We start from the raw sequence: 17,126 nt of genomic DNA, 5'->3' as shown, positions 1-17,126 counted from the left end.
TACACTCAAACACACTAATTTGCACTATGTCGGTTCTATTGCTTTATTTTTGTTTTTATCTCAATCAATTACTAATTTGTGGGTCGTAGTATTATTTTTTATTCCCTCTCTTCTTTTCTGTAGGTTTTAGTTCACAAAGCTTGCAAAAAATCGAAATATCTTATCCAATTTTCTAGATTTGTTTGCGTCGCATTTAATTTTCTGTTCTAATTGCATTTAATATATACTCTTTCTTTTATATAAAATAAGATAATATATTATTTTTATATATGTAGCATGTATATAAAATGCTTATGAAATACAATAAAATGTAAAATAAAAGAATAATTCCAACCAATAATAGCAGAGGCAAAGTTATAATTGTCCCTCCCAAAACTGCATTACATAGATTTGTGTGGGTGTATAAATAATAAATAATAAATATAAATACGAAAATGACAAAAAGGCCATCGTGATATATAAAACCTCATCTCTAACTTTTACCCAAGCCCAAAATTCCACTCATCTGTTTGCACCACCACTACCAGATGGGTGCTCTCAGACTGCCGTCCCTCACTTCGCTCTCCTCCGCCGCCGCAGCAGTTCCGCGCCACCACTTATGCCGCCAACTCCGCCTCCCCCTGCGTCCCCTCTCCGCCGCCAATTTCTCCGTGCAAAGCAGCACCGTTGAGAAAGATGTCGCGGCACCCGCTCCGGAACTTGAGCAGAACTCGCCGAAACCCAAACTCCAGCAAGAAAAGGATCGAGTTATTACTCCTCGATCGCAGGACTTCAATGCTTGGTATTTAGACATTATTGCTAATGCGGAGCTAGCTGATTATGGTCCCGTCCGAGGCACCATGGTCATTCGTCCCTACGGTTATGCCATTTGGGAAGCAATTCAGGTTTGTTGCTATTGACTAGGGGTTCTGTATTTAAGTGGATGTTGATTTTTATGTTAATTAGACTGTTTTGATTGGTGCAGGAATATTTGAACGTGAAGTTTAAGGAGACTGGTCATAGTAATATGTATTTCCCTCAGGTAAGAATCATCCATCACTTGTATTGGATTGTAGGAAATGATTACTTCTATTGCACCTGTGCGATTAAGGTGATGATACTGAAACTGAAACAAGTAATCTGATTTTTGGTGATGAGCTTTGTTCCTTTATGATTGAGTGCTCGTTTCAATATATTTTGGTCATTGTGACTGGATTAATGCATCGGGAAGCTTGCTAAACTGTTTGGGTTAAATATTAGAAGTCTTGTTAAGTAAAAAGTTGGAGGCTTTACATTTTCTAGCTCTTAAAATATGTTTAAAAAGCACTCTTAATACTCGCATTAGGGACTTGTGCCAGTGAGAGGTGGACACTTACCAAATCCTATATATATGGCTATTGCATTTCTTGGCATGAAGTTGGTAAATTTATGAGTATGAACTGCTTATCACTGCAGTTTATTCCGTACTCATTCATTGAGAAAGAAGCTAGCCATGTTGAAGGTTTTAGTCCAGAATTAGCGCTTGTAACTATTGGAGGAGGAAAGGAGCTTGAAGAAAAGCTTGTGGTAAATATACTCATCATACTTTTGCCATGCCCCCCCCCCCCCCCATTTGGGATGTGTTCTTTTTCTCCTATTCCATATAACATCAATGAATTTGCTGATTAATTTTTAGAGATATACCTGAGTTTACTTTTTGATTGTTGCACTTGAGGTTCTGGCAGGTTCGACCTACAAGTGAAACAATTGTGAACCACATGTTTACACAGTGGATTCATAGTTATCGTGATCTTCCACTAATGATCAACCAGGTATGTCTCACTACCATTTTCTGTTTCCTTTACAACCTGGAGGATAGTTTTGCTTACTGCTTTTCGTTTAACTTGTTTCAGTGGGCTAATGTCACAAGATGGGAAATGCGGACTAAACCCTTCGTGAGAACTCTTGAATTTCTTTGGCAGGAAGGTCACACAGCTCATGCTACCCCAGAGGAGGCAGAAAAGGAGGTTTGTTCCCTCTTTGTTTAGTGGACTGTGAATATAGTCTTGTACTTTGATAGTTTGGCTTGACGAATACATGCTGGCGACTGTAGGCACTTCAGATGATTGACATGTACACGAAATTTGCTTTTGAGCAAGCTGCAATACCTGTTATTGCTGGTCGTAAATCAAAAGTGGAGACCTTTGCAGGTGCTTCGAGGACTTATACAATTGAAGCAATGATGGGTGATCGGAAGGCCTTGCAGGCTGGAACAAGCCACAACCTTGGGCAGAATTTCTCCCGTGCGTTTGGAACTCAGGTCAGTGAGCCAAGTGCTTAAGCAACTTCTCCGCAATGTAATGACTTCTTTACATAGTGAGAAAGTTGTAGAAAGTAGTGTATTTATAGAACACAAAAAAAAAGAAAATGAATCCATGTTCTGCCTTATACATTTTCTGAGTTCTTTAAGATACATCCACCTTAGTCTTTACTGTCCACCAACTTTTTTGTTCTACATGTGCAATTTGTTGATAACTGCGCAATCTAATGAACTGAGTGTCTATACAGTTCACTGATGAAAATGGACAAAGACAACATGTTTGGCAGACATCATGGGCAATTAGCACCAGGTTTGTTGGTGGTATCATTATGACACATGGCGATGATGTTGGCTTGATGCTTCCGCCCAATCTAGCCCCTGTACAGGTATTTTTAGAGGCATTTACTGGTTCGTACCACATTTATTACCTTGTTGTGCCTTGACTTTCTTATTGCAACACTGAACACTTATGCCACTATAAAGTGCTGGTTGGTGAAAGTTAACAATGTGAGCAATCTGTAATATGTGTTGGACAACCACATTTTAGTGAAATAATGAGTATGAAACATGTAACAAGTGTGAAGTGAATATTCTTTCCCTTCTTCCCTAAAGGTTTTTTACCAAATTCTCATCTATGTTAGCTCTGTGAGAGCATACTCTATTCTACAGAAGATTACTTTCTATCAACTAGATTCTTGTAAATGCTGAATCACTTCCTCTTTTAGTTTTATGTGATATAGAGGCCCAACCAATCTTTAGTTTCCAAATATGCTTATTGGCAGTTTTCAACTGCAGGTCATAGTAGTTCCAATATGGAAGAAGGCAGATGAGAGGACAGGAGTTTTAGATGCTGCCTCATCTGTGAAACAAACTCTTCAAGCTGCCGGAATCAAGGTCAAAATTGATGACTCCGAGCAGAGAACACCTGGCTGGAAGTTCAATTTTTGGGAAATGAAGGTATGATGGTGCACCCTTTTTCTTAAAAAGGTCTACGAAGTTAACACAAACCAAATTGGTGGTGTAATGGTGAGCAAGGGTGCTTTCATTTGAAGCACTTGGTTTTTCTTAAATTTAGCTGGTGTTTAGCATGCTTCTTGCCACCAATAACATACACCTGAGTAGGGAAAACATGGAAATAAATTGTTGGGTTTAATCACTGGTCCTATGCAAGCATCCAACAACTTTTGTTAAATTTTTATCAAGCATCAATATTATTAATGTCTTCTTCTGATGGTATGTTCTTCCTTATAAAACAAGGTGAGCTAAGTGGCTCATTACTGGGCCGTCTTTACATTAAAGCATTAGGCACGGCAATGTCTTCATGATGTATGCTCCTTTCAGCAACTTGCTGGAAAAAGTTTTTTACCTGTGTTGTCCTTATAATCATTTAGTGTTTCAATAGAACCAACACCATTCCTATCCCATTATGAGATTTGTGGCATATTAGAGCTACAATTTATACAGTGAAAATGTAACTCACCGGAGCAATTATTAGTAATGCATGTTCAATAACAAGAAAGTTAATTGTGCTGATATTTCTTTGCTTTCATTTAGGGTGCCCCCCTAAGGATTGAAATTGGACCTCGAGATGTTTCAAACGGGAGTGTGGTTGTTTCCAGAAGAGATATTCCTGGGAAACAAGGGAAAGTTTTTGGCATATCAATGGAATCTTCAACTTTAGTGGCTTATATAAAAGGCAAGTTGGATGAGGTCCAATCCTCTCTTCTTGAAAGGGCAACATCATTTCGGGACAGGTAAGTTCCGTCATAAAGTTGGTGCAATTGACACAAAATTGTACAGATGACTTCTGCTAAAAATAGGTATGCTCTGCACAATTTTCAGTCTGGGGCTGGGACCTAGGGGGAATCCTGCACTGATGATCAATTAGTGTTAAGCAAATTGCGTTAACCCCGGGCATTGCTTGTAAAACTATCCTTCAGAATTGTGCAATAGCAGCATTTGTGTTAAAAAGTCCAAGAGTTTTAGATAAGTGGAGAGAAACACAAGACGAACATTTACGTGGTTCGGTTATATGACCTACGTCCACGAGACAAATGCCCAAAGGGCTAAATCATATTATTCTCTTAATTTGATGATATAATCTCCACCTATTTATATAGGTGAATTACATACGTGTATAACACAAAAATAAGAAAATATTTTCAAAATCAAATCATGGGTATAATGTTTCATGTAACTTGTTTCAATGCGTTTAAGGATACTACATCCCCTGTTTTCTGACAACATTTTTGGTGTGCTTCTTGATATCATTTTAACAAAATCTGATTCTCAAAATGTCATTTTCCAGTAACATTGTTGACGTGTGCTCATATACCGAGCTTAAAGAAGCAATAGCTCAAGGTAAATGGGCAAGAGGCCCTTGGTCAGCCAGGTACTTACTACTGCTTTCTTGAAAATCCTTCCCCAGTCACATCCCAACATATATTCACTTCCCTGCCTTTTTGCACACACCCAATGTGAGACGTGCTGATTAATTTGTACAGCGATGAAGAGGAACTGAAGGTGAAAGAAGAAACAGGGGCAACCATCCGATGTTTTCCTTTCGAGCAGCCACAGGGGACGAAGAAATGCTTGATGACCGGCAATCCAGCAGATGAAGTAGCACTCTTTGCAAAATCTTACTAGTTTGAACGTCAAAGAATGCGTTCCCAATCACCCTAATAGCAGTGTTACTGGTAAATGCATGCCCTGAATAATGTTATTTTCACCAGCTAAGATTAGAACATGCTTCCCCGATTAAATCCGTATTCTTTACAAATCTCTCCCTTTGACTTCTGGTATTTGATTTTTAAGATAAATTTTAGATACAGTTACACTATCTGCTTGTTGTACACTACAGATTCTGTAAATTGCAATTTGAGCTATATCGTTCTCCAGTATTTTCTTGCTCTGTACGCATTAATCTTCCTAGCTTGTTGAAATACCTGATAACTATTGGGTAGCAAGAGCCTGCAACAATTTCATGATAAAAGTAAGGGTTAATTCAATCTACACCTCCTGATTTATGGTTTATTTACACAAATCACCTCTATATTTAGGAAAACCATAGATACACCCACTAAAAACGTCAATGTTATTTACACAACCCATCCTTACTTTTAAAAGATTAAATATCTCATAAATGACAATAATATTACACAAACTATCTTTGCTTTTTAACTGTCATGGGGTTGTTTTTATAATTATGCAAAGGATATGCGTGATTTATGTAACTAAATAATAAATGAGAGTGTAAATGTAATAATCCTTGAAACTAATATGAATATGGAAAAAGATTTACAAAAGAGCTTGAAACTTTAAACAAACATGTATTTTGATAAAAGGTAATTCGAAGTTATAAGAATGATAAATTTCCATCATTCTTATATTTCAAGATCAGTTATATGTCAAAGTATTTGTGTTTATAACGAATCAAATTTATCTTAGTTTTTACAATATCTATTCTTTAAATAATTAATAAAAGGATTACCAAATCGAATATGTCCTAAAAGTCGTCATTAGAGAATGATGGTCGGAAAAGCACTTTTAGAAAGCACACATGATCCTGATGTAAATGATATTACACAACTCATACATGTATTTACAATTTAATATATTTGTTTGTAAAATTACAATAAAGGATTTCAATGAGATTACAAGTCTCAACTCTTAACCAGACATGTTTTTTTGGATTAAATTCTAAAATTTCTGTTGGAAACGAAAAATATTTCTGTATATAGTACTTTAAATGAGTAGCTTCTACTGTTTATAATTTGAAAAAAAAAAATCAGTGCTTTTTTGGTGAAAATTATGACATTTCAATTAAAATGAATAATAATTTAAAGACGGGCTACGACAATTCTTAGCTAGATATGCTTGTTTTTGGATAAAATTATAAAATTTTTATTCGGACTAAAATATACTTCGAATATGGTCCTTTAAATTAATAGTTTCTGTTGTTTATAGTTCAAGACTTCTTATCTTGTATTTTTTTCGGATGATAATAGTAATATTTTCATTGAGATGAATAATAATTGAGAGACGGGCCATGAATCAGGATGAGGTATCATAAACCCATTTTATGTACTAAGGTTGACATATTTTGCATTGTCCACATAAATATTTATATGATAAATTTGGACAATTATTTGATATATATTTAATGTATTTGGAGGTACTAATAAAAGTAGGGATAAATACAAAGATGTTGATGTTTAGGGCACCAAGTGGCATTTTCGTCATATCAACCAAATGGAGGAGGGCAAATTGGGGATACAGAGTAGCAGAAATACGTGGTGAAATCACTCCTCCAAACCCCATCTCTTCTCTTCTCTTCACACAAAATTCTTAACAATTCATTCATTTCACACAAAGAAGACGATAAACAATTCAACAATCCCAAATTCTTCACCCTAGAGATCATCAGCCGGATGTTCCCAGCTTGCATGTTCACGATCCAACGCCCATAATTCACTGCTGATTGATCAAATCACGGCACGGCGGGCCTCAGCGCCGCATTTTTCCGTTTTCTCTACGCCTTCTCATGTTTTTTGCTGGCACCTGTGGGAATTGGAATTGATGGAGTTGAATGAATCTCAGGATTCTAAGAGTTTTTTTGCGAAGATTTTTGTAGCAGGATTTTTGGAGACATAGGAGGAGGAGGAGGAGGTGGATGATGATGAATGATCTGAAATATTTTTATTAATAGGGAGGTTTTTGATTCGTTGCTGTTTCAAGGTATTTGAATTGAAACCATAAGTTTTTTCTCTTTTTCCTTTTTAGATAATCTCCTTCAGTTTGTTTAGTGGTTTTTTTTTGTGGTATCATCGTCATCATGATGGAGGATACCTGTGTCCAAATTTGGTGATTGGACGCCTACTTTATCATACAGATCTGTGGTCAATAAGGAACCCTAGGGTTTTCTTAATCTATACTTTCCTCACCATCTTCTTTTCGAAAACCCTAGTCTCAGCTTTGCTTAAGATGACATGATCAGGGAATTAAAAAGCTGCGATTCTGCTGTAGATCAATACTAATTTTGGTCAAAATGCTTTTCCACTTCTGTATGAACTTGGAGAGTCCTTGCTGTAAATTAGCTTGATTTTCTTTTCTGCTTAATCATTTCTGTCTTGTCCCGAATGGATTGGCTGCGAGTTTGAATTGCTGCCTAATTTCTATTTAGCTTTGTTTGATGATGTTCACTATGTTTGTTTAGGGCCAAAGACTGAAAAGTCTGCTGTGAGTTTTGAGAAATTTGGATGGATGAATGTGAAAACAGGGGTGGTGTGGCTGAGAATTGTGCCCTAAAGGTTTAAGTATTCCTTTTTCTGATTGTATTTTGAAGGTCTTCCAGCAACTTGTTTGCATGTAGATGTGGAAGAATATGGAGACAAATACCTGTAATGTTAATAATTTGGATTCGGATGCCCTGTTGCCACCTCGAAAGCGGCTTTTGGCTGGATTGAAGAGACAGAATTCTGATGTTAATTCCCCTGCACCTTTGCCATCATCCCCTAATTGTGCTGGTAGCAAACATGATGCCTGTAACAATATATATAGGTCCCAGTTGAGTAATCCTAATCTTTCGAGTGAGGAGATTGTTGAAGCCTCTAGGATTGCTGCTGTAGAAGCTGCAAAGGTTGCAGAGGCTGCAAGAGCTAATGCGGAAGAGAAGGCTGCAAAAGCTGTAAAGGCAGTGGCTGCTGCCAAGAGTGCCTTGGAACTTGTTGCCACTCTCTCGGAGGAAGCTGCTAACAAAGAAAAAGGTCTGAAAAAGAACAAGATGAAGAAGCATGTACCTGTTGAAACATTGTACAATAAAAACAAAGGCAATAGTAATTGTAGAACAGATGAAGAATTGGCTCGCAAGTTGCACCAGGCCATCAACAGTTCTCCAAGAATTTTGAAGAATGCGTCAGGTTCTGATACAAGAAGTCACAAGCATAAGAGGCTGAAAAGCTCTGTTGTTTCTGAGAGACCTGGTATTTCCAGTGGAGTTCCCATTGCGGAAGGGAATCGGCCTTCCTCAACTACAAGCAACGGTAATGGTGTAGTAGGAGATACAGACAATGAAGGTTCTCTAAAAAAGATAGACATGATTATGGTAGATTTGAACGCATCAAAGTCTGATAAACGCGACCAACTGAAGTTGGATAATGGGGAAGGGTGGGTACCCAGTAAAAGTGATCAGATGAAATCGGGGAACAGGGAAGCGGAGGCACTTGTGTCAAAAGATAAATTTGCTGAATCATTGGATAGTTTTGGTAAAAAGAGGGGAAGAATTAAGCAAAAGAAGTTGCCCTTGAGCATTTGTAGTTTCAGGGATCAAACTGGCCCCAAAGAGGAGCTGAAACCTCAAGGCATGCTGCAATTGGAAGATAATGCTGTCAGAACTGCCGTTGGCAATCAGCCCTTATTTTCCATGGGTCCTTCCAGTAGTAGTTTGAGGCCTGTTGATAAGACATCAATGTGGAAGTGTCAATCCTTCAAGGCACCTGCTTGTGTTAAACAAAATAAAGTTATGCAGTCATAGTGTTCATAGTGTTATTTAAACAATTGGAGGCTATCATGATAGAGTCTGATCGAGGTAGTTCCCAGTATGGTTTTTTGGTATACATAAGGCCCTCTTTTTGTCCCTTTATTTTCTTCTTTCTTTTTCCCCTGCTTGTGAGTAGATTGTCATGATTTTGAACTGAAATGTATATTTGAATTGCTTGATTGCTTGCATATGTTTGTTCCATGTTCAGAATGTTGCTGCCTTTTTACAGTTTACAGAAGCATATTTGAAATGTGGACATATACACACACTCTTTAAATTGTTCATGGGATTGTCTCAAGCAAATAAAACCATAATTTCTGCGTATATATATCTCTTTGTCCATATGCACCGCTCTAATTAACTTGAGGTATATGCCATATGGAGTTGCCGTGTTCCTTTTGATTTTCGTTGTAAGCTGATGTAATGAGTTTTGAGTTTTCGCGAATAGAAATGACTAGTTCTACAGTAGTAAAGTTTCAGGACCACCAAGGTGCAAACAGATCACTCACAGTTGATGGATTTATGAAGTGTTTGCAAAAAATTATGCTTTTAGAGAGTGATTTTGATAGAAAAAAGGTTGAAAGTTGAAAATTGTAGTAGAATTAAAGTTGGTAGTGTTTATAAAATAAAAGTTAAATTGGATAGCGTTTGAAGAAAATTATTTTTACAACTTAATTAATTAAAGGATATTTTTGTCCTCACTTGTTGAAAATATATTATTGTTTCTTATATTCATACTTATTGTTTAACAAAAATAATTATTTTTCATAAAAAGAATAATAAATTTTATTTCAATTAGTGTATTTTATATTTATTTCTAAATATTGATAAAAAATTTGAATGTTTAATATAATAATACTCCCACTAAATAAAATAATTGTTGATTCATACACAATAATTAAATTTGCAAAAAAGAATATCATTTTATTAACTAATCATAACCATTTTTATTTACATCGTGTAATGATGTAGGAATAATAGAATTAGATATTATAGGAAAAAAATATAAAAAATTTAAAATACTAAATATGTGAGAGTGTAAATTTTATTATTATTAATTATTCAAATTATTTTTTTTGTTTCCTTATTAAAAGGAACAGGGATCCCGATAATTCCCCCGTTAAAAAGGAATATATTCAAAATTGAAAATTTCAATATCAACTTTAGATATGTAATTTTAAAAAATAATAAAAATTGAATTAAAATTATTGTAACGAGGGTAAAATAGTAAAAAAAAAAAAAAGCAAGTAAGACCAGCTAAAAGCTAAAATACTTCTACCTTCTGGTTTAAAAATATTTTTCTTACCATTTTCAAAAGTAAAAATTAGTATCCACAACACTTTTAAATTCTTTTTTTAGTCAAAAGTTGAAAAACTTTTTTTCAAACTCTCCCAAATATTCCTTAATTCTGTTTTCTGGACAATCGGACTGTGTTAAAGACAGAACATTTTTACATTAAAGATGTTGTTTGCAAAGTTCTCTTGAGTGGTTGAATGTGTAGTTCCACCTTGTAATCCAATGGTTTCCAACTCATTTGAGAATTCTAAATGTGTAACATATAATTAGATGATATGCAGATATCTATGTGTTGACAACTATTAATGCTTAGTTAACCAAATTGATGGCTTTCTTCGACATGTAGTAAATTGGATTTCATCGCCAACAATAATATTTGGAGAAATTGAGTTATACATGCTCACCACCCAAATATTTTAAGGAAGAATTTTTATTGAAACCAAATTTGGTTGAATCAAATAATCAATCATAAAACAAATATGACACATTTATAATGCAATTGATTATTTCTTTAAACTATATACTAATCATACTGAAAATGTATTACAATTACCATATAATTAATTCAAGTCCGGCCAAACCCAATCTGGGTTATAATTTCCCCCATTTTAAGCTGCCATAGGACTCAAACTATGATAAGGAGGAAAACATAAAAGAGCTAATAGTTTCTGCTTTCTACCTAAAGTTCAAATGTCATTGTATTATCAGAAAACAAATAACACCTATCAACAAAATCAATGTATCCATTGTTTCTGGAGGAAGATGATACCAGAGAACACAAGAGACTTTTCTTTTTGGTTTGTTCAGCTTGTTATCTTTCGCAAGAAGGTTTCTCACTACCGTCCGTGCAAGATACATCAGTTTGCTTCTGCTTTTTGGAGTTGTTATGGCTCTCTTCATCCATGGCCTTTAGTTTGTTTTTTATTGCAGCTATTTTAGCACTTCGACTAATTTGTCCACATCCACCACCAGAAAGGCCAGACCTGCTTCCTTCAACACTTCTGGAAGAATTAGATAATCCTTCAACTTGGTATTTCTCACTGGCAAGACGAACAACCAAAGGGCGGCCACATGCCATTCTTCCATGCATCTTCTCCTTGGCCCTTATAGCTTCCTGCATGCTCACTTTAAAAGCAGGAATCAGGAATTGCTATCAGGTGAAGAAACTACAAAAGAGTAACTTACCTCTTTGGAACTGAACTGGACAAAAGCATACCCACGTGGCTCTCCACGTTTAGGGCCACGGGCATGCCATAGGAAGTCTTCAGAGATAATCTTTCCAAATGGAGAAAACATCTTAATCAGAGCCGACCTGCAAAGACTCCAAAGTATCATAGGCTAGCAGGTGGAAACTGGAGTTCAGAAGAACATCTTTGGCTTCATAAATAACACTTACTCTGTTATCCTGAGATCAAGGTTGCCAATATACAGTCTGCTCTCCAATATCTCATCACTAATGGTGTTGGGGTCCTGCCATTGGTTAATGAAAAGCCAAGTCAAGACCTCACCAGAGAACAACACAAATAATCACCTGTGTATAAAAATTTGTCTTAAAAATATCCTTTAATTTTGTAAGTATAAAACTCATAAAATATGCATGTGAAAGACTCTAAACTGAGTAACAAGCAGATATAGGATGGAAAGTGAAACATTTATATACAAGTGTAGATGCATTTCCATTTCCAATCCTCTGATTGATGGCGTCGAAGTAGACATTGGATCTAACAAATTCTATAAATGAGCCATGAACATATTTCACTTGATAGGTGTTCTTCAAATTGTTTTTTGATTGGGGAAAGAACATAACATTCTTTCAATGACAATGCGCTGCATTATTGAACCTGATATTAACATGCTAGGAAATCCAGGTTGAAAAGAATCGAATATTGAGTGCTACAGATCAAATCAGTACATTAAAATAGGCACAAATAGTAACTTAGATGTAAATAAGAGCACATATGAGCAAAACTACATAAACACAACAAGATGATGAGTTCCTCCAGTGAGCACATAATTAAAAGAAATGGAAAAATACTGAAATAGCAAGATGAGGCCTACAGCAGAAAAGTACCATGATATTGCCTCAATAGATGATGGTTCAAGATGGCTTAAGCCTTTATCAATCTGCAAGCACAAAATAATGCAGCTCTGTGAGATTAGTCGCTTGGTCAAGGTACAGGAGAAAACAAATGAGCTGTTTCCTGGAATGCATGTGAATACTTTCAAGACATCAAACCATTCTCTTAAATATGACACAAAAACACTGATAACTGATAGAAGTCAAGCCGTTACGCATTTCAGGAGCTTTTGCATGGACTTCTTCTTTTTAAAAGTGATTTTAAAAAAAGTAATTTACAGTAGAAGTGGAAAGTGTGGAGATCATTGAAAAAGCAGTTGAAAACATGGAGCTTGGTAAAAGAAATTGACTTATGCTTGGGATTGTAATAACAAGACCAATAAACCCTACATTCAGTATAGATAAATGAAGGTCTCCCAGATCAGAAATAAAACCTGGCAAGAAGCATCTCACCACCCAACTTGAATTAGCAACTTAATCCCGTCAATGTAGAATAATACAAAATAAATTACTTTAGTGCTATATCCACAATGATTGTTCAATATCTTTTTCAAAATAATACCAAAATACAAACTTTGTTCACATTTACCCACCCCCCACCCAATAAGGAAAAAGAAAGAAAAGGGGGGGGGGGGGGGAGCTAGAAGGGAACCACATGAAAATTATGCTTGGTTTCTGAGATGCCGGACACAAGATTTAGACAGTTTATAACTCTGAATTTGGGTTATATCGGATCAAAATGCAGTTATATCTGTATTATTCACAAACTCTATCATGATATAACATGACCATATAGAATGCAAGACACAAAACCCTAGAAACCAAATACCAGCTAAACTTGAGGGGAAAAATACAACAAAAGGCAAGAAAATTTAAAAATATATAAGTCGAGAATTTACTTCAGATTAGATGTTCCGCCAATTCCCCAACAGGAACGAATTCAAGCTTCAGAGATGGAGAGAGAGAGAGAGAGAGAGAGAGAGAGAGAATTCAATGCGCAACTGTTCTTGAGTAGGCGGAACGCGAGGTGAAACGATTAGTTGTTAATGCCCAAACCTGAAAACGTCTTCTATGTTTAAAGTCGTATGTGTCGCTTTTATATTTATAAACGAGTGTCGCGTATTGCTTAGTCATTTGGCACGTAGGACGAACATACAGAGGCAGCAGCTGTGGTGGAGGAATTTGCTTCGTCAGTCACGACGCTCCAAGACTCCTACTGAATCATATGACACTGCAGACTCAATTGTCTTGCAGGACAGACTTGTTCAGCTGTCCACCAGTCTGCCCACTTTCTCCACCTCAATTTGTATTCATATCAATTATCATATGTTGTTATATCATAAATAATATTATTAATCCATCGTTTCATAATTTATATAAATATAAACGTATATGAGCAGTATCAATTTTCCATCTATCTACCACAGAAGAACGAACATAACAACTCGGTCGAGACAATGGTGAAATCACCTACTCGGTAGAAGAAATTGGTGAGTGAGTGGCAGGGGTTGGACATGTCATGGATGAGGCAGAGCCAATCTTCTTCCTAAAGCCCTCATCGTCATTCCCCCCTTCTTTACCTCTTCCTCACACAGCTGCCTTACTTCTCAGCAATTTATGCAGTTAGGAAAGAACCCATTTCTTGATTTAAGGAAAGAAAGTAGAAGAGTCTGCCAGGGGTGTAAATGATGGTGGGACGGCGGTGTTTACAAAACATGGTGGTTGTTGTTTTTTCTCCAAATTGGTGCAAAGCCACTCATTACAACCTTTGAATGAGGAGTAGAGTAGAGCCCACAAATTTCCCAATTTGATCACTATCTGGTTCCTACTACCTTTTCTCTGTCATCCACTTCTTTCATCCCATTTCATGACTGCTACAATTACATCCTCAAAGACTCCCTTTTTCTCCATCACCAACCCTGTTTTTCCTACACTTATAGCCACCCTTTTTCTTGCACTTCCTCCTTTGTCTGATTCTTGTTCAAAAATGCTTCACTTTTTCTTCTCGGTTCTCCCTTAGTGTATTACATTACATTCTGACAGTCCTCTTCGGGAACCCACAGATTTTTTCTATAAACACACACACAAACACACAATGGATGCTAAGTGTTTTCTCTTTTTGTATATATTGTTGTCTATTTTCCTTCTCTCAGCTGCTTTCACACCCCAAGATAACTACCTTGTCAACTGTGGATCAAGCAAAAGCAGTGTAGTTGTTGACAACAGATGCTTTGTTGGGGATTCATCAAAGAACTCCTCAGCTTATCTAACACAAGGTAAATCAATTGTTCTTGAAAATCCAAACCATTCTTCCACTTCTTCTGTTCTTCACACTTCAGCTAGAGTTTTCACTTCTGCTTCAAGCTATGCATTTAACATCAAGAGCATGGGCACCCATTTGGTACGTCTGCATTTTTCTCCATTCACTTATGGAAATTATGACCTCAGAAATGGTAATTTTAGTGTTCTTGCAAATGGGGTTTCTCTCTTGAGCAATTTTGGTGCTGAATTTACTGTTACTAAAGAGTTCTTGTTGATGGTATATAGAGTGGAGCTTGAGATTTTGTTCTTGCCCACTAGCGATTCCAGTTTTGCTTTTGTGAATGCAATTGAAGTGTTTTCTGCACCCAAAGATTTCTTTGTAGATGATGGTGGGATAGCATTGATTAGCCCTCATGGGATCCAAGAATTTAAGCAGAATATTTCATCCCAAATCTTGGAAACTGTTCATAGGGTTAATGTTGGAGGGCCAAGATTAACCCCTTTCAATGACACACTTTGGAGAAGTTGGGTTCCTGATGAAGAGTTTCTTGTCTTGAAATCTGCTGCTAAAATTGCTATTACTACTAATCCACCAATTTACCAACTAGGTGGGGCTACTAAGGAGCATGCCGCTGATAATGTGTATATGACTGCTCAGCAGATGAATATAGTTAACGGGAGTTGGACATTGTTCAATATAACATGGGATTTCCCGGTCCCATCTGAGGATGCTGTGCATTTCGTCCGGTTGCATTTTTGTGACATTGTTAGTGTTGCACTTAACACATTGTACTTCAATGTATACATTAACGGGCTGACTGCATACAAAGATGTCGATTTGTCTGCGCTTTCGTTCCATGAGCTTGCATCCCCTTATTACATCGATTTTGTTGTGAGAACTGTGAAAGATTGCGGCGTTCTGAGGATTAGTGTGGGTCCTTCTGAACTTAATCCTTTCAGGAAAAATGCCATTCTAAATGGGGTGGAGATCATGAGAATGGTGAACTTTGTGGATCCACCAAGGAGGGCTAATAAGAAAAGCGTTTGGATTTTGGTGGTTTCGGTTGTTGGAGGTTTCTTCGCTTTGATATTTCTGGTGATTTTAGCTGTGTTCAAATGCAGGAAGAGCAAAAGAAAACGACGACGTGGTGAAAGTGCTGCTTGGACCTCTCATGGGGCAATATATGAAGGAAACGCCCTTGCTTCTCCCGGCCCATATGGCTACTTTGATTTGAACATCCCCTTTGCTGATATTCAGTCAGCTACGAGTAACTTCGACAAGAATCTGGTAGTAGGGACCGGTGGTTTTGGCATGGTCTACAAAGGGATCCTTAGAGACAACACTAAGGTTGCTGTGAAAAGATGCATGCCTGGTTCCAGGCAAGGACTCCCAGAATTCCAAACTGAGATCACCGTCCTTCCAAGAATTCGCCACCGCCATCTCGTTTCACTTGTTGGTTACTGCAAAGAGCAATCTGAAATGATACTCGTTTATGAGTACGTCGAAAAGGGTCCGTTGAGACACCATTTGTATGGTTCAAGTGTCCCACCTTTGTCTTGGAAACAAAGGCTTGAAATCTGCATCGGTGCAGCTAGAGGTCTTCACTACCTTCACACAGGCTCAGCTCAAGGGATCATCCACCGTGACGTCAAATCAACCAACATTTTGCTCGACGGAAACTATGTCGCTAAGGTTGCCGATTTTGGTCTCTCAAAGTCCGGTCCCTGTCTCAACGAGTCCCACGTTAGCACTGGTGTGAAAGGCAGCTTCGGCTACCTGGATCCTGAATACTTTCGCAGACAGCAACTTACTGATAAATCAGATGTATACTCATTTGGGGTTGTGCTACTTGAAGTTCTCTGTGCTAGACCTGTTGTTGATCCATTGCTTGTGGGGGAGCAAGTAAACTTAGCGGAGTGGGTGATGGAATGGCAAAAGAAAGGGATGATCAACAAAATCGTGGATCGTCGTCTCAGTGGCCAGATAAAACCAAGTTCCTTGAAGAAATTCTTTGAGACAGCTCAGAAATGTGTGGCTGAATGTGGTGTTGATAGGCCGACAATGGGAGATGTGTTGTGGAACCTGGAACATGCATACCAGCTTCAGACGAATCAACGGCAAAGCACAACAGATGTTACTGCAGATGACGTAGCAGCTACTAGGATTGTTCCTGAGGTTCCATCGAGACATGGTGGCGTAGATTCAAATGACGACAGTGGTAATTCAGACACACATCGACCAGATGAGTTTTCACAAAGTTGATAAATAGTGATGGTAGATAGATTATTACACAATTCATTTAGGAAATACATACTAATCTAGAATGATTCCTGAGGCATTACACTCTTTCCTGGATACATGTTCATGTTTTCTTGTGTCCTTGAGCTACCATACTTTGTTGAATTTGACATACAAATGGATGAAATACCATTGTTCTTACACTGGATCAAACGTTACAACTTTGCTATTGTTAGCCCATAATACATCATACCAAGTAATAATTTTGATAGGAACAGTCGATCGACTTAATAGTGGCACCTTATTTCTATGAAAGATAGGTCATGGGTTCGAGTTTTAAGAGAGTTAGAAAAATCGACTTTGATCCTCCTGTAACTCATGACATGCAAGTGAACGATCAGTGATTTATCAGACCCCACACACGGCACGACACGGC

The 17,126-nt window shown here is 37.2% G+C and overlaps 3 protein-coding genes and 1 pseudogene across 8 annotated transcripts; 3 read left to right on the top strand and 1 right to left on the bottom strand.

Annotated features, from left to right (window-relative positions):
• The first annotated feature begins 477 nt into the window (after window positions 1-477).
• OVA6 (Class II aaRS and biotin synthetases superfamily protein) lies at window positions 478-5,178 on the top strand. Of its 2 annotated transcripts, XM_011086146.3 has the most exons (11): window positions 479-884; window positions 965-1,021; window positions 1,435-1,545; window positions 1,704-1,790; window positions 1,872-1,985; window positions 2,072-2,278; window positions 2,527-2,664; window positions 3,074-3,235; window positions 3,833-4,032; window positions 4,587-4,670; window positions 4,783-5,178. In XM_011086146.3, the coding sequence occupies exons 1-11, from the start codon at window positions 528-530 to the stop codon at window positions 4,922-4,924; spliced, it is 1,659 nt and encodes a 552-aa protein (XP_011084448.1). In that variant the 5' UTR covers window positions 479-527; the 3' UTR covers window positions 4,925-5,178. The 2 variants fall into 2 exon arrangements, 1 of the variants encoding a protein (XP_011084448.1); XR_848209.3 differs by lacking the exon at window positions 4,783-5,178 and having other exon boundaries at window positions 478-884; window positions 3,833-4,098.
• A 1,397-nt stretch (window positions 5,179-6,575) lies between these two features.
• LOC105166698 (uncharacterized) lies at window positions 6,576-9,004 on the top strand. Of its 2 annotated transcripts, none has more exons than XM_011086148.3 (2): window positions 6,576-7,015; window positions 7,623-9,004. In XM_011086148.3, the coding sequence occupies exon 2, from the start codon at window positions 7,650-7,652 to the stop codon at window positions 8,808-8,810; it is 1,161 nt and encodes a 386-aa protein (XP_011084450.2). In that variant the 5' UTR covers window positions 6,576-7,015; window positions 7,623-7,649; the 3' UTR covers window positions 8,811-9,004. The 2 variants fall into 2 exon arrangements, with proteins under 2 accessions (XP_011084450.2, XP_011084449.2); XM_011086147.3 differs by having other exon boundaries at window positions 6,577-7,015; window positions 7,494-9,004.
• Window positions 9,005-10,615: 1,611 nt separating this feature from the next.
• LOC105166699 (RNA-binding protein-like RNA recognition motif protein) lies at window positions 10,616-13,803 on the bottom strand. 4 transcript variants are annotated; one of them, XM_020695489.2, is made up of 5 exons: window positions 13,664-13,803; window positions 12,184-12,236; window positions 11,509-11,643; window positions 11,298-11,424; window positions 10,616-11,226 (listed from the first exon to the last, which is right to left on the bottom strand). In XM_020695489.2, the coding sequence occupies exons 4-5, from the start codon at window positions 11,406-11,408 to the stop codon at window positions 10,924-10,926; spliced, it is 414 nt and encodes a 137-aa protein (XP_020551148.2). In that variant the 5' UTR covers window positions 11,409-11,424; window positions 11,509-11,643; window positions 12,184-12,236; window positions 13,664-13,803; the 3' UTR covers window positions 10,616-10,923. The 4 variants fall into 4 exon arrangements, with proteins under 4 accessions (XP_020551148.2, XP_011084453.2, XP_088738823.1 ...); XM_011086151.3 differs by having other exon boundaries at window positions 11,509-11,582; XM_088882697.1 differs by lacking the exon at window positions 13,664-13,803 and adding an exon at window positions 13,089-13,232.
• Window positions 13,804-14,111: 308 nt separating this feature from the next.
• Window positions 14,112-16,891, top strand: LOC105166701 (putative receptor-like protein kinase At5g24010 pseudogene; annotated as a pseudogene).
• Window positions 16,892-17,126: the final 235 nt, after the last annotated feature.

Source organism: Sesamum indicum, linkage group LG7, assembly GCF_026168435.1.
Source record: "Sesamum indicum cultivar Baizhima isolate 11 linkage group LG7, ASM2616843v1, whole genome shotgun sequence".
Lineage (NCBI taxonomy): Eukaryota > Viridiplantae > Streptophyta > Magnoliopsida > Lamiales > Pedaliaceae > Sesamum > Sesamum indicum.
Note: the sequence above shows the minus strand (reverse complement) of the source record. Positions and strands in the feature narration are given on the sequence as shown.

What these genes read in the sequence shown, in the direction of transcription:
- LOC105166698 (XM_011086148.3), top strand. Translation starts at nt 7,650, where the DNA reads ATGTGGAAGAATATGGAGACAAATACCTGTAATGTTAATAATTTGGAT.
- OVA6 (XM_011086146.3), top strand. Translation starts at nt 528, where the DNA reads ATGGGTGCTCTCAGACTGCCGTCCCTCACTTCGCTCTCCTCCGCCGCC. An exon ending in CAGAGGAGGCAGAAAAGGAG is followed by an intron (nt 1,986 to 2,071) that starts GTTTGTTCCCTC and finishes TGGCGACTGTAG; the next exon opens with GCACTTCAGATGATTGACAT. An exon ending in TCAATTTTTGGGAAATGAAG is followed by an intron (nt 3,236 to 3,832) that starts GTATGATGGTGC and finishes GCTTTCATTTAG; the next exon opens with GGTGCCCCCCTAAGGATTGA.
- LOC105166699 (XM_011086151.3), bottom strand. An exon ending in CTTGATCTCAGGATAACAGA is followed by an intron (nt 11,425 to 11,508) that starts GTAAGTGTTATT and finishes GAGTCTTTGCAG; the next exon opens with GTCGGCTCTGATTAAGATGT. An exon ending in TCCAGTTCAGTTCCAAAGAG is followed by an intron (nt 11,227 to 11,297) that starts GTAAGTTACTCT and finishes GTGAGCATGCAG; the next exon opens with GAAGCTATAAGGGCCAAGGA.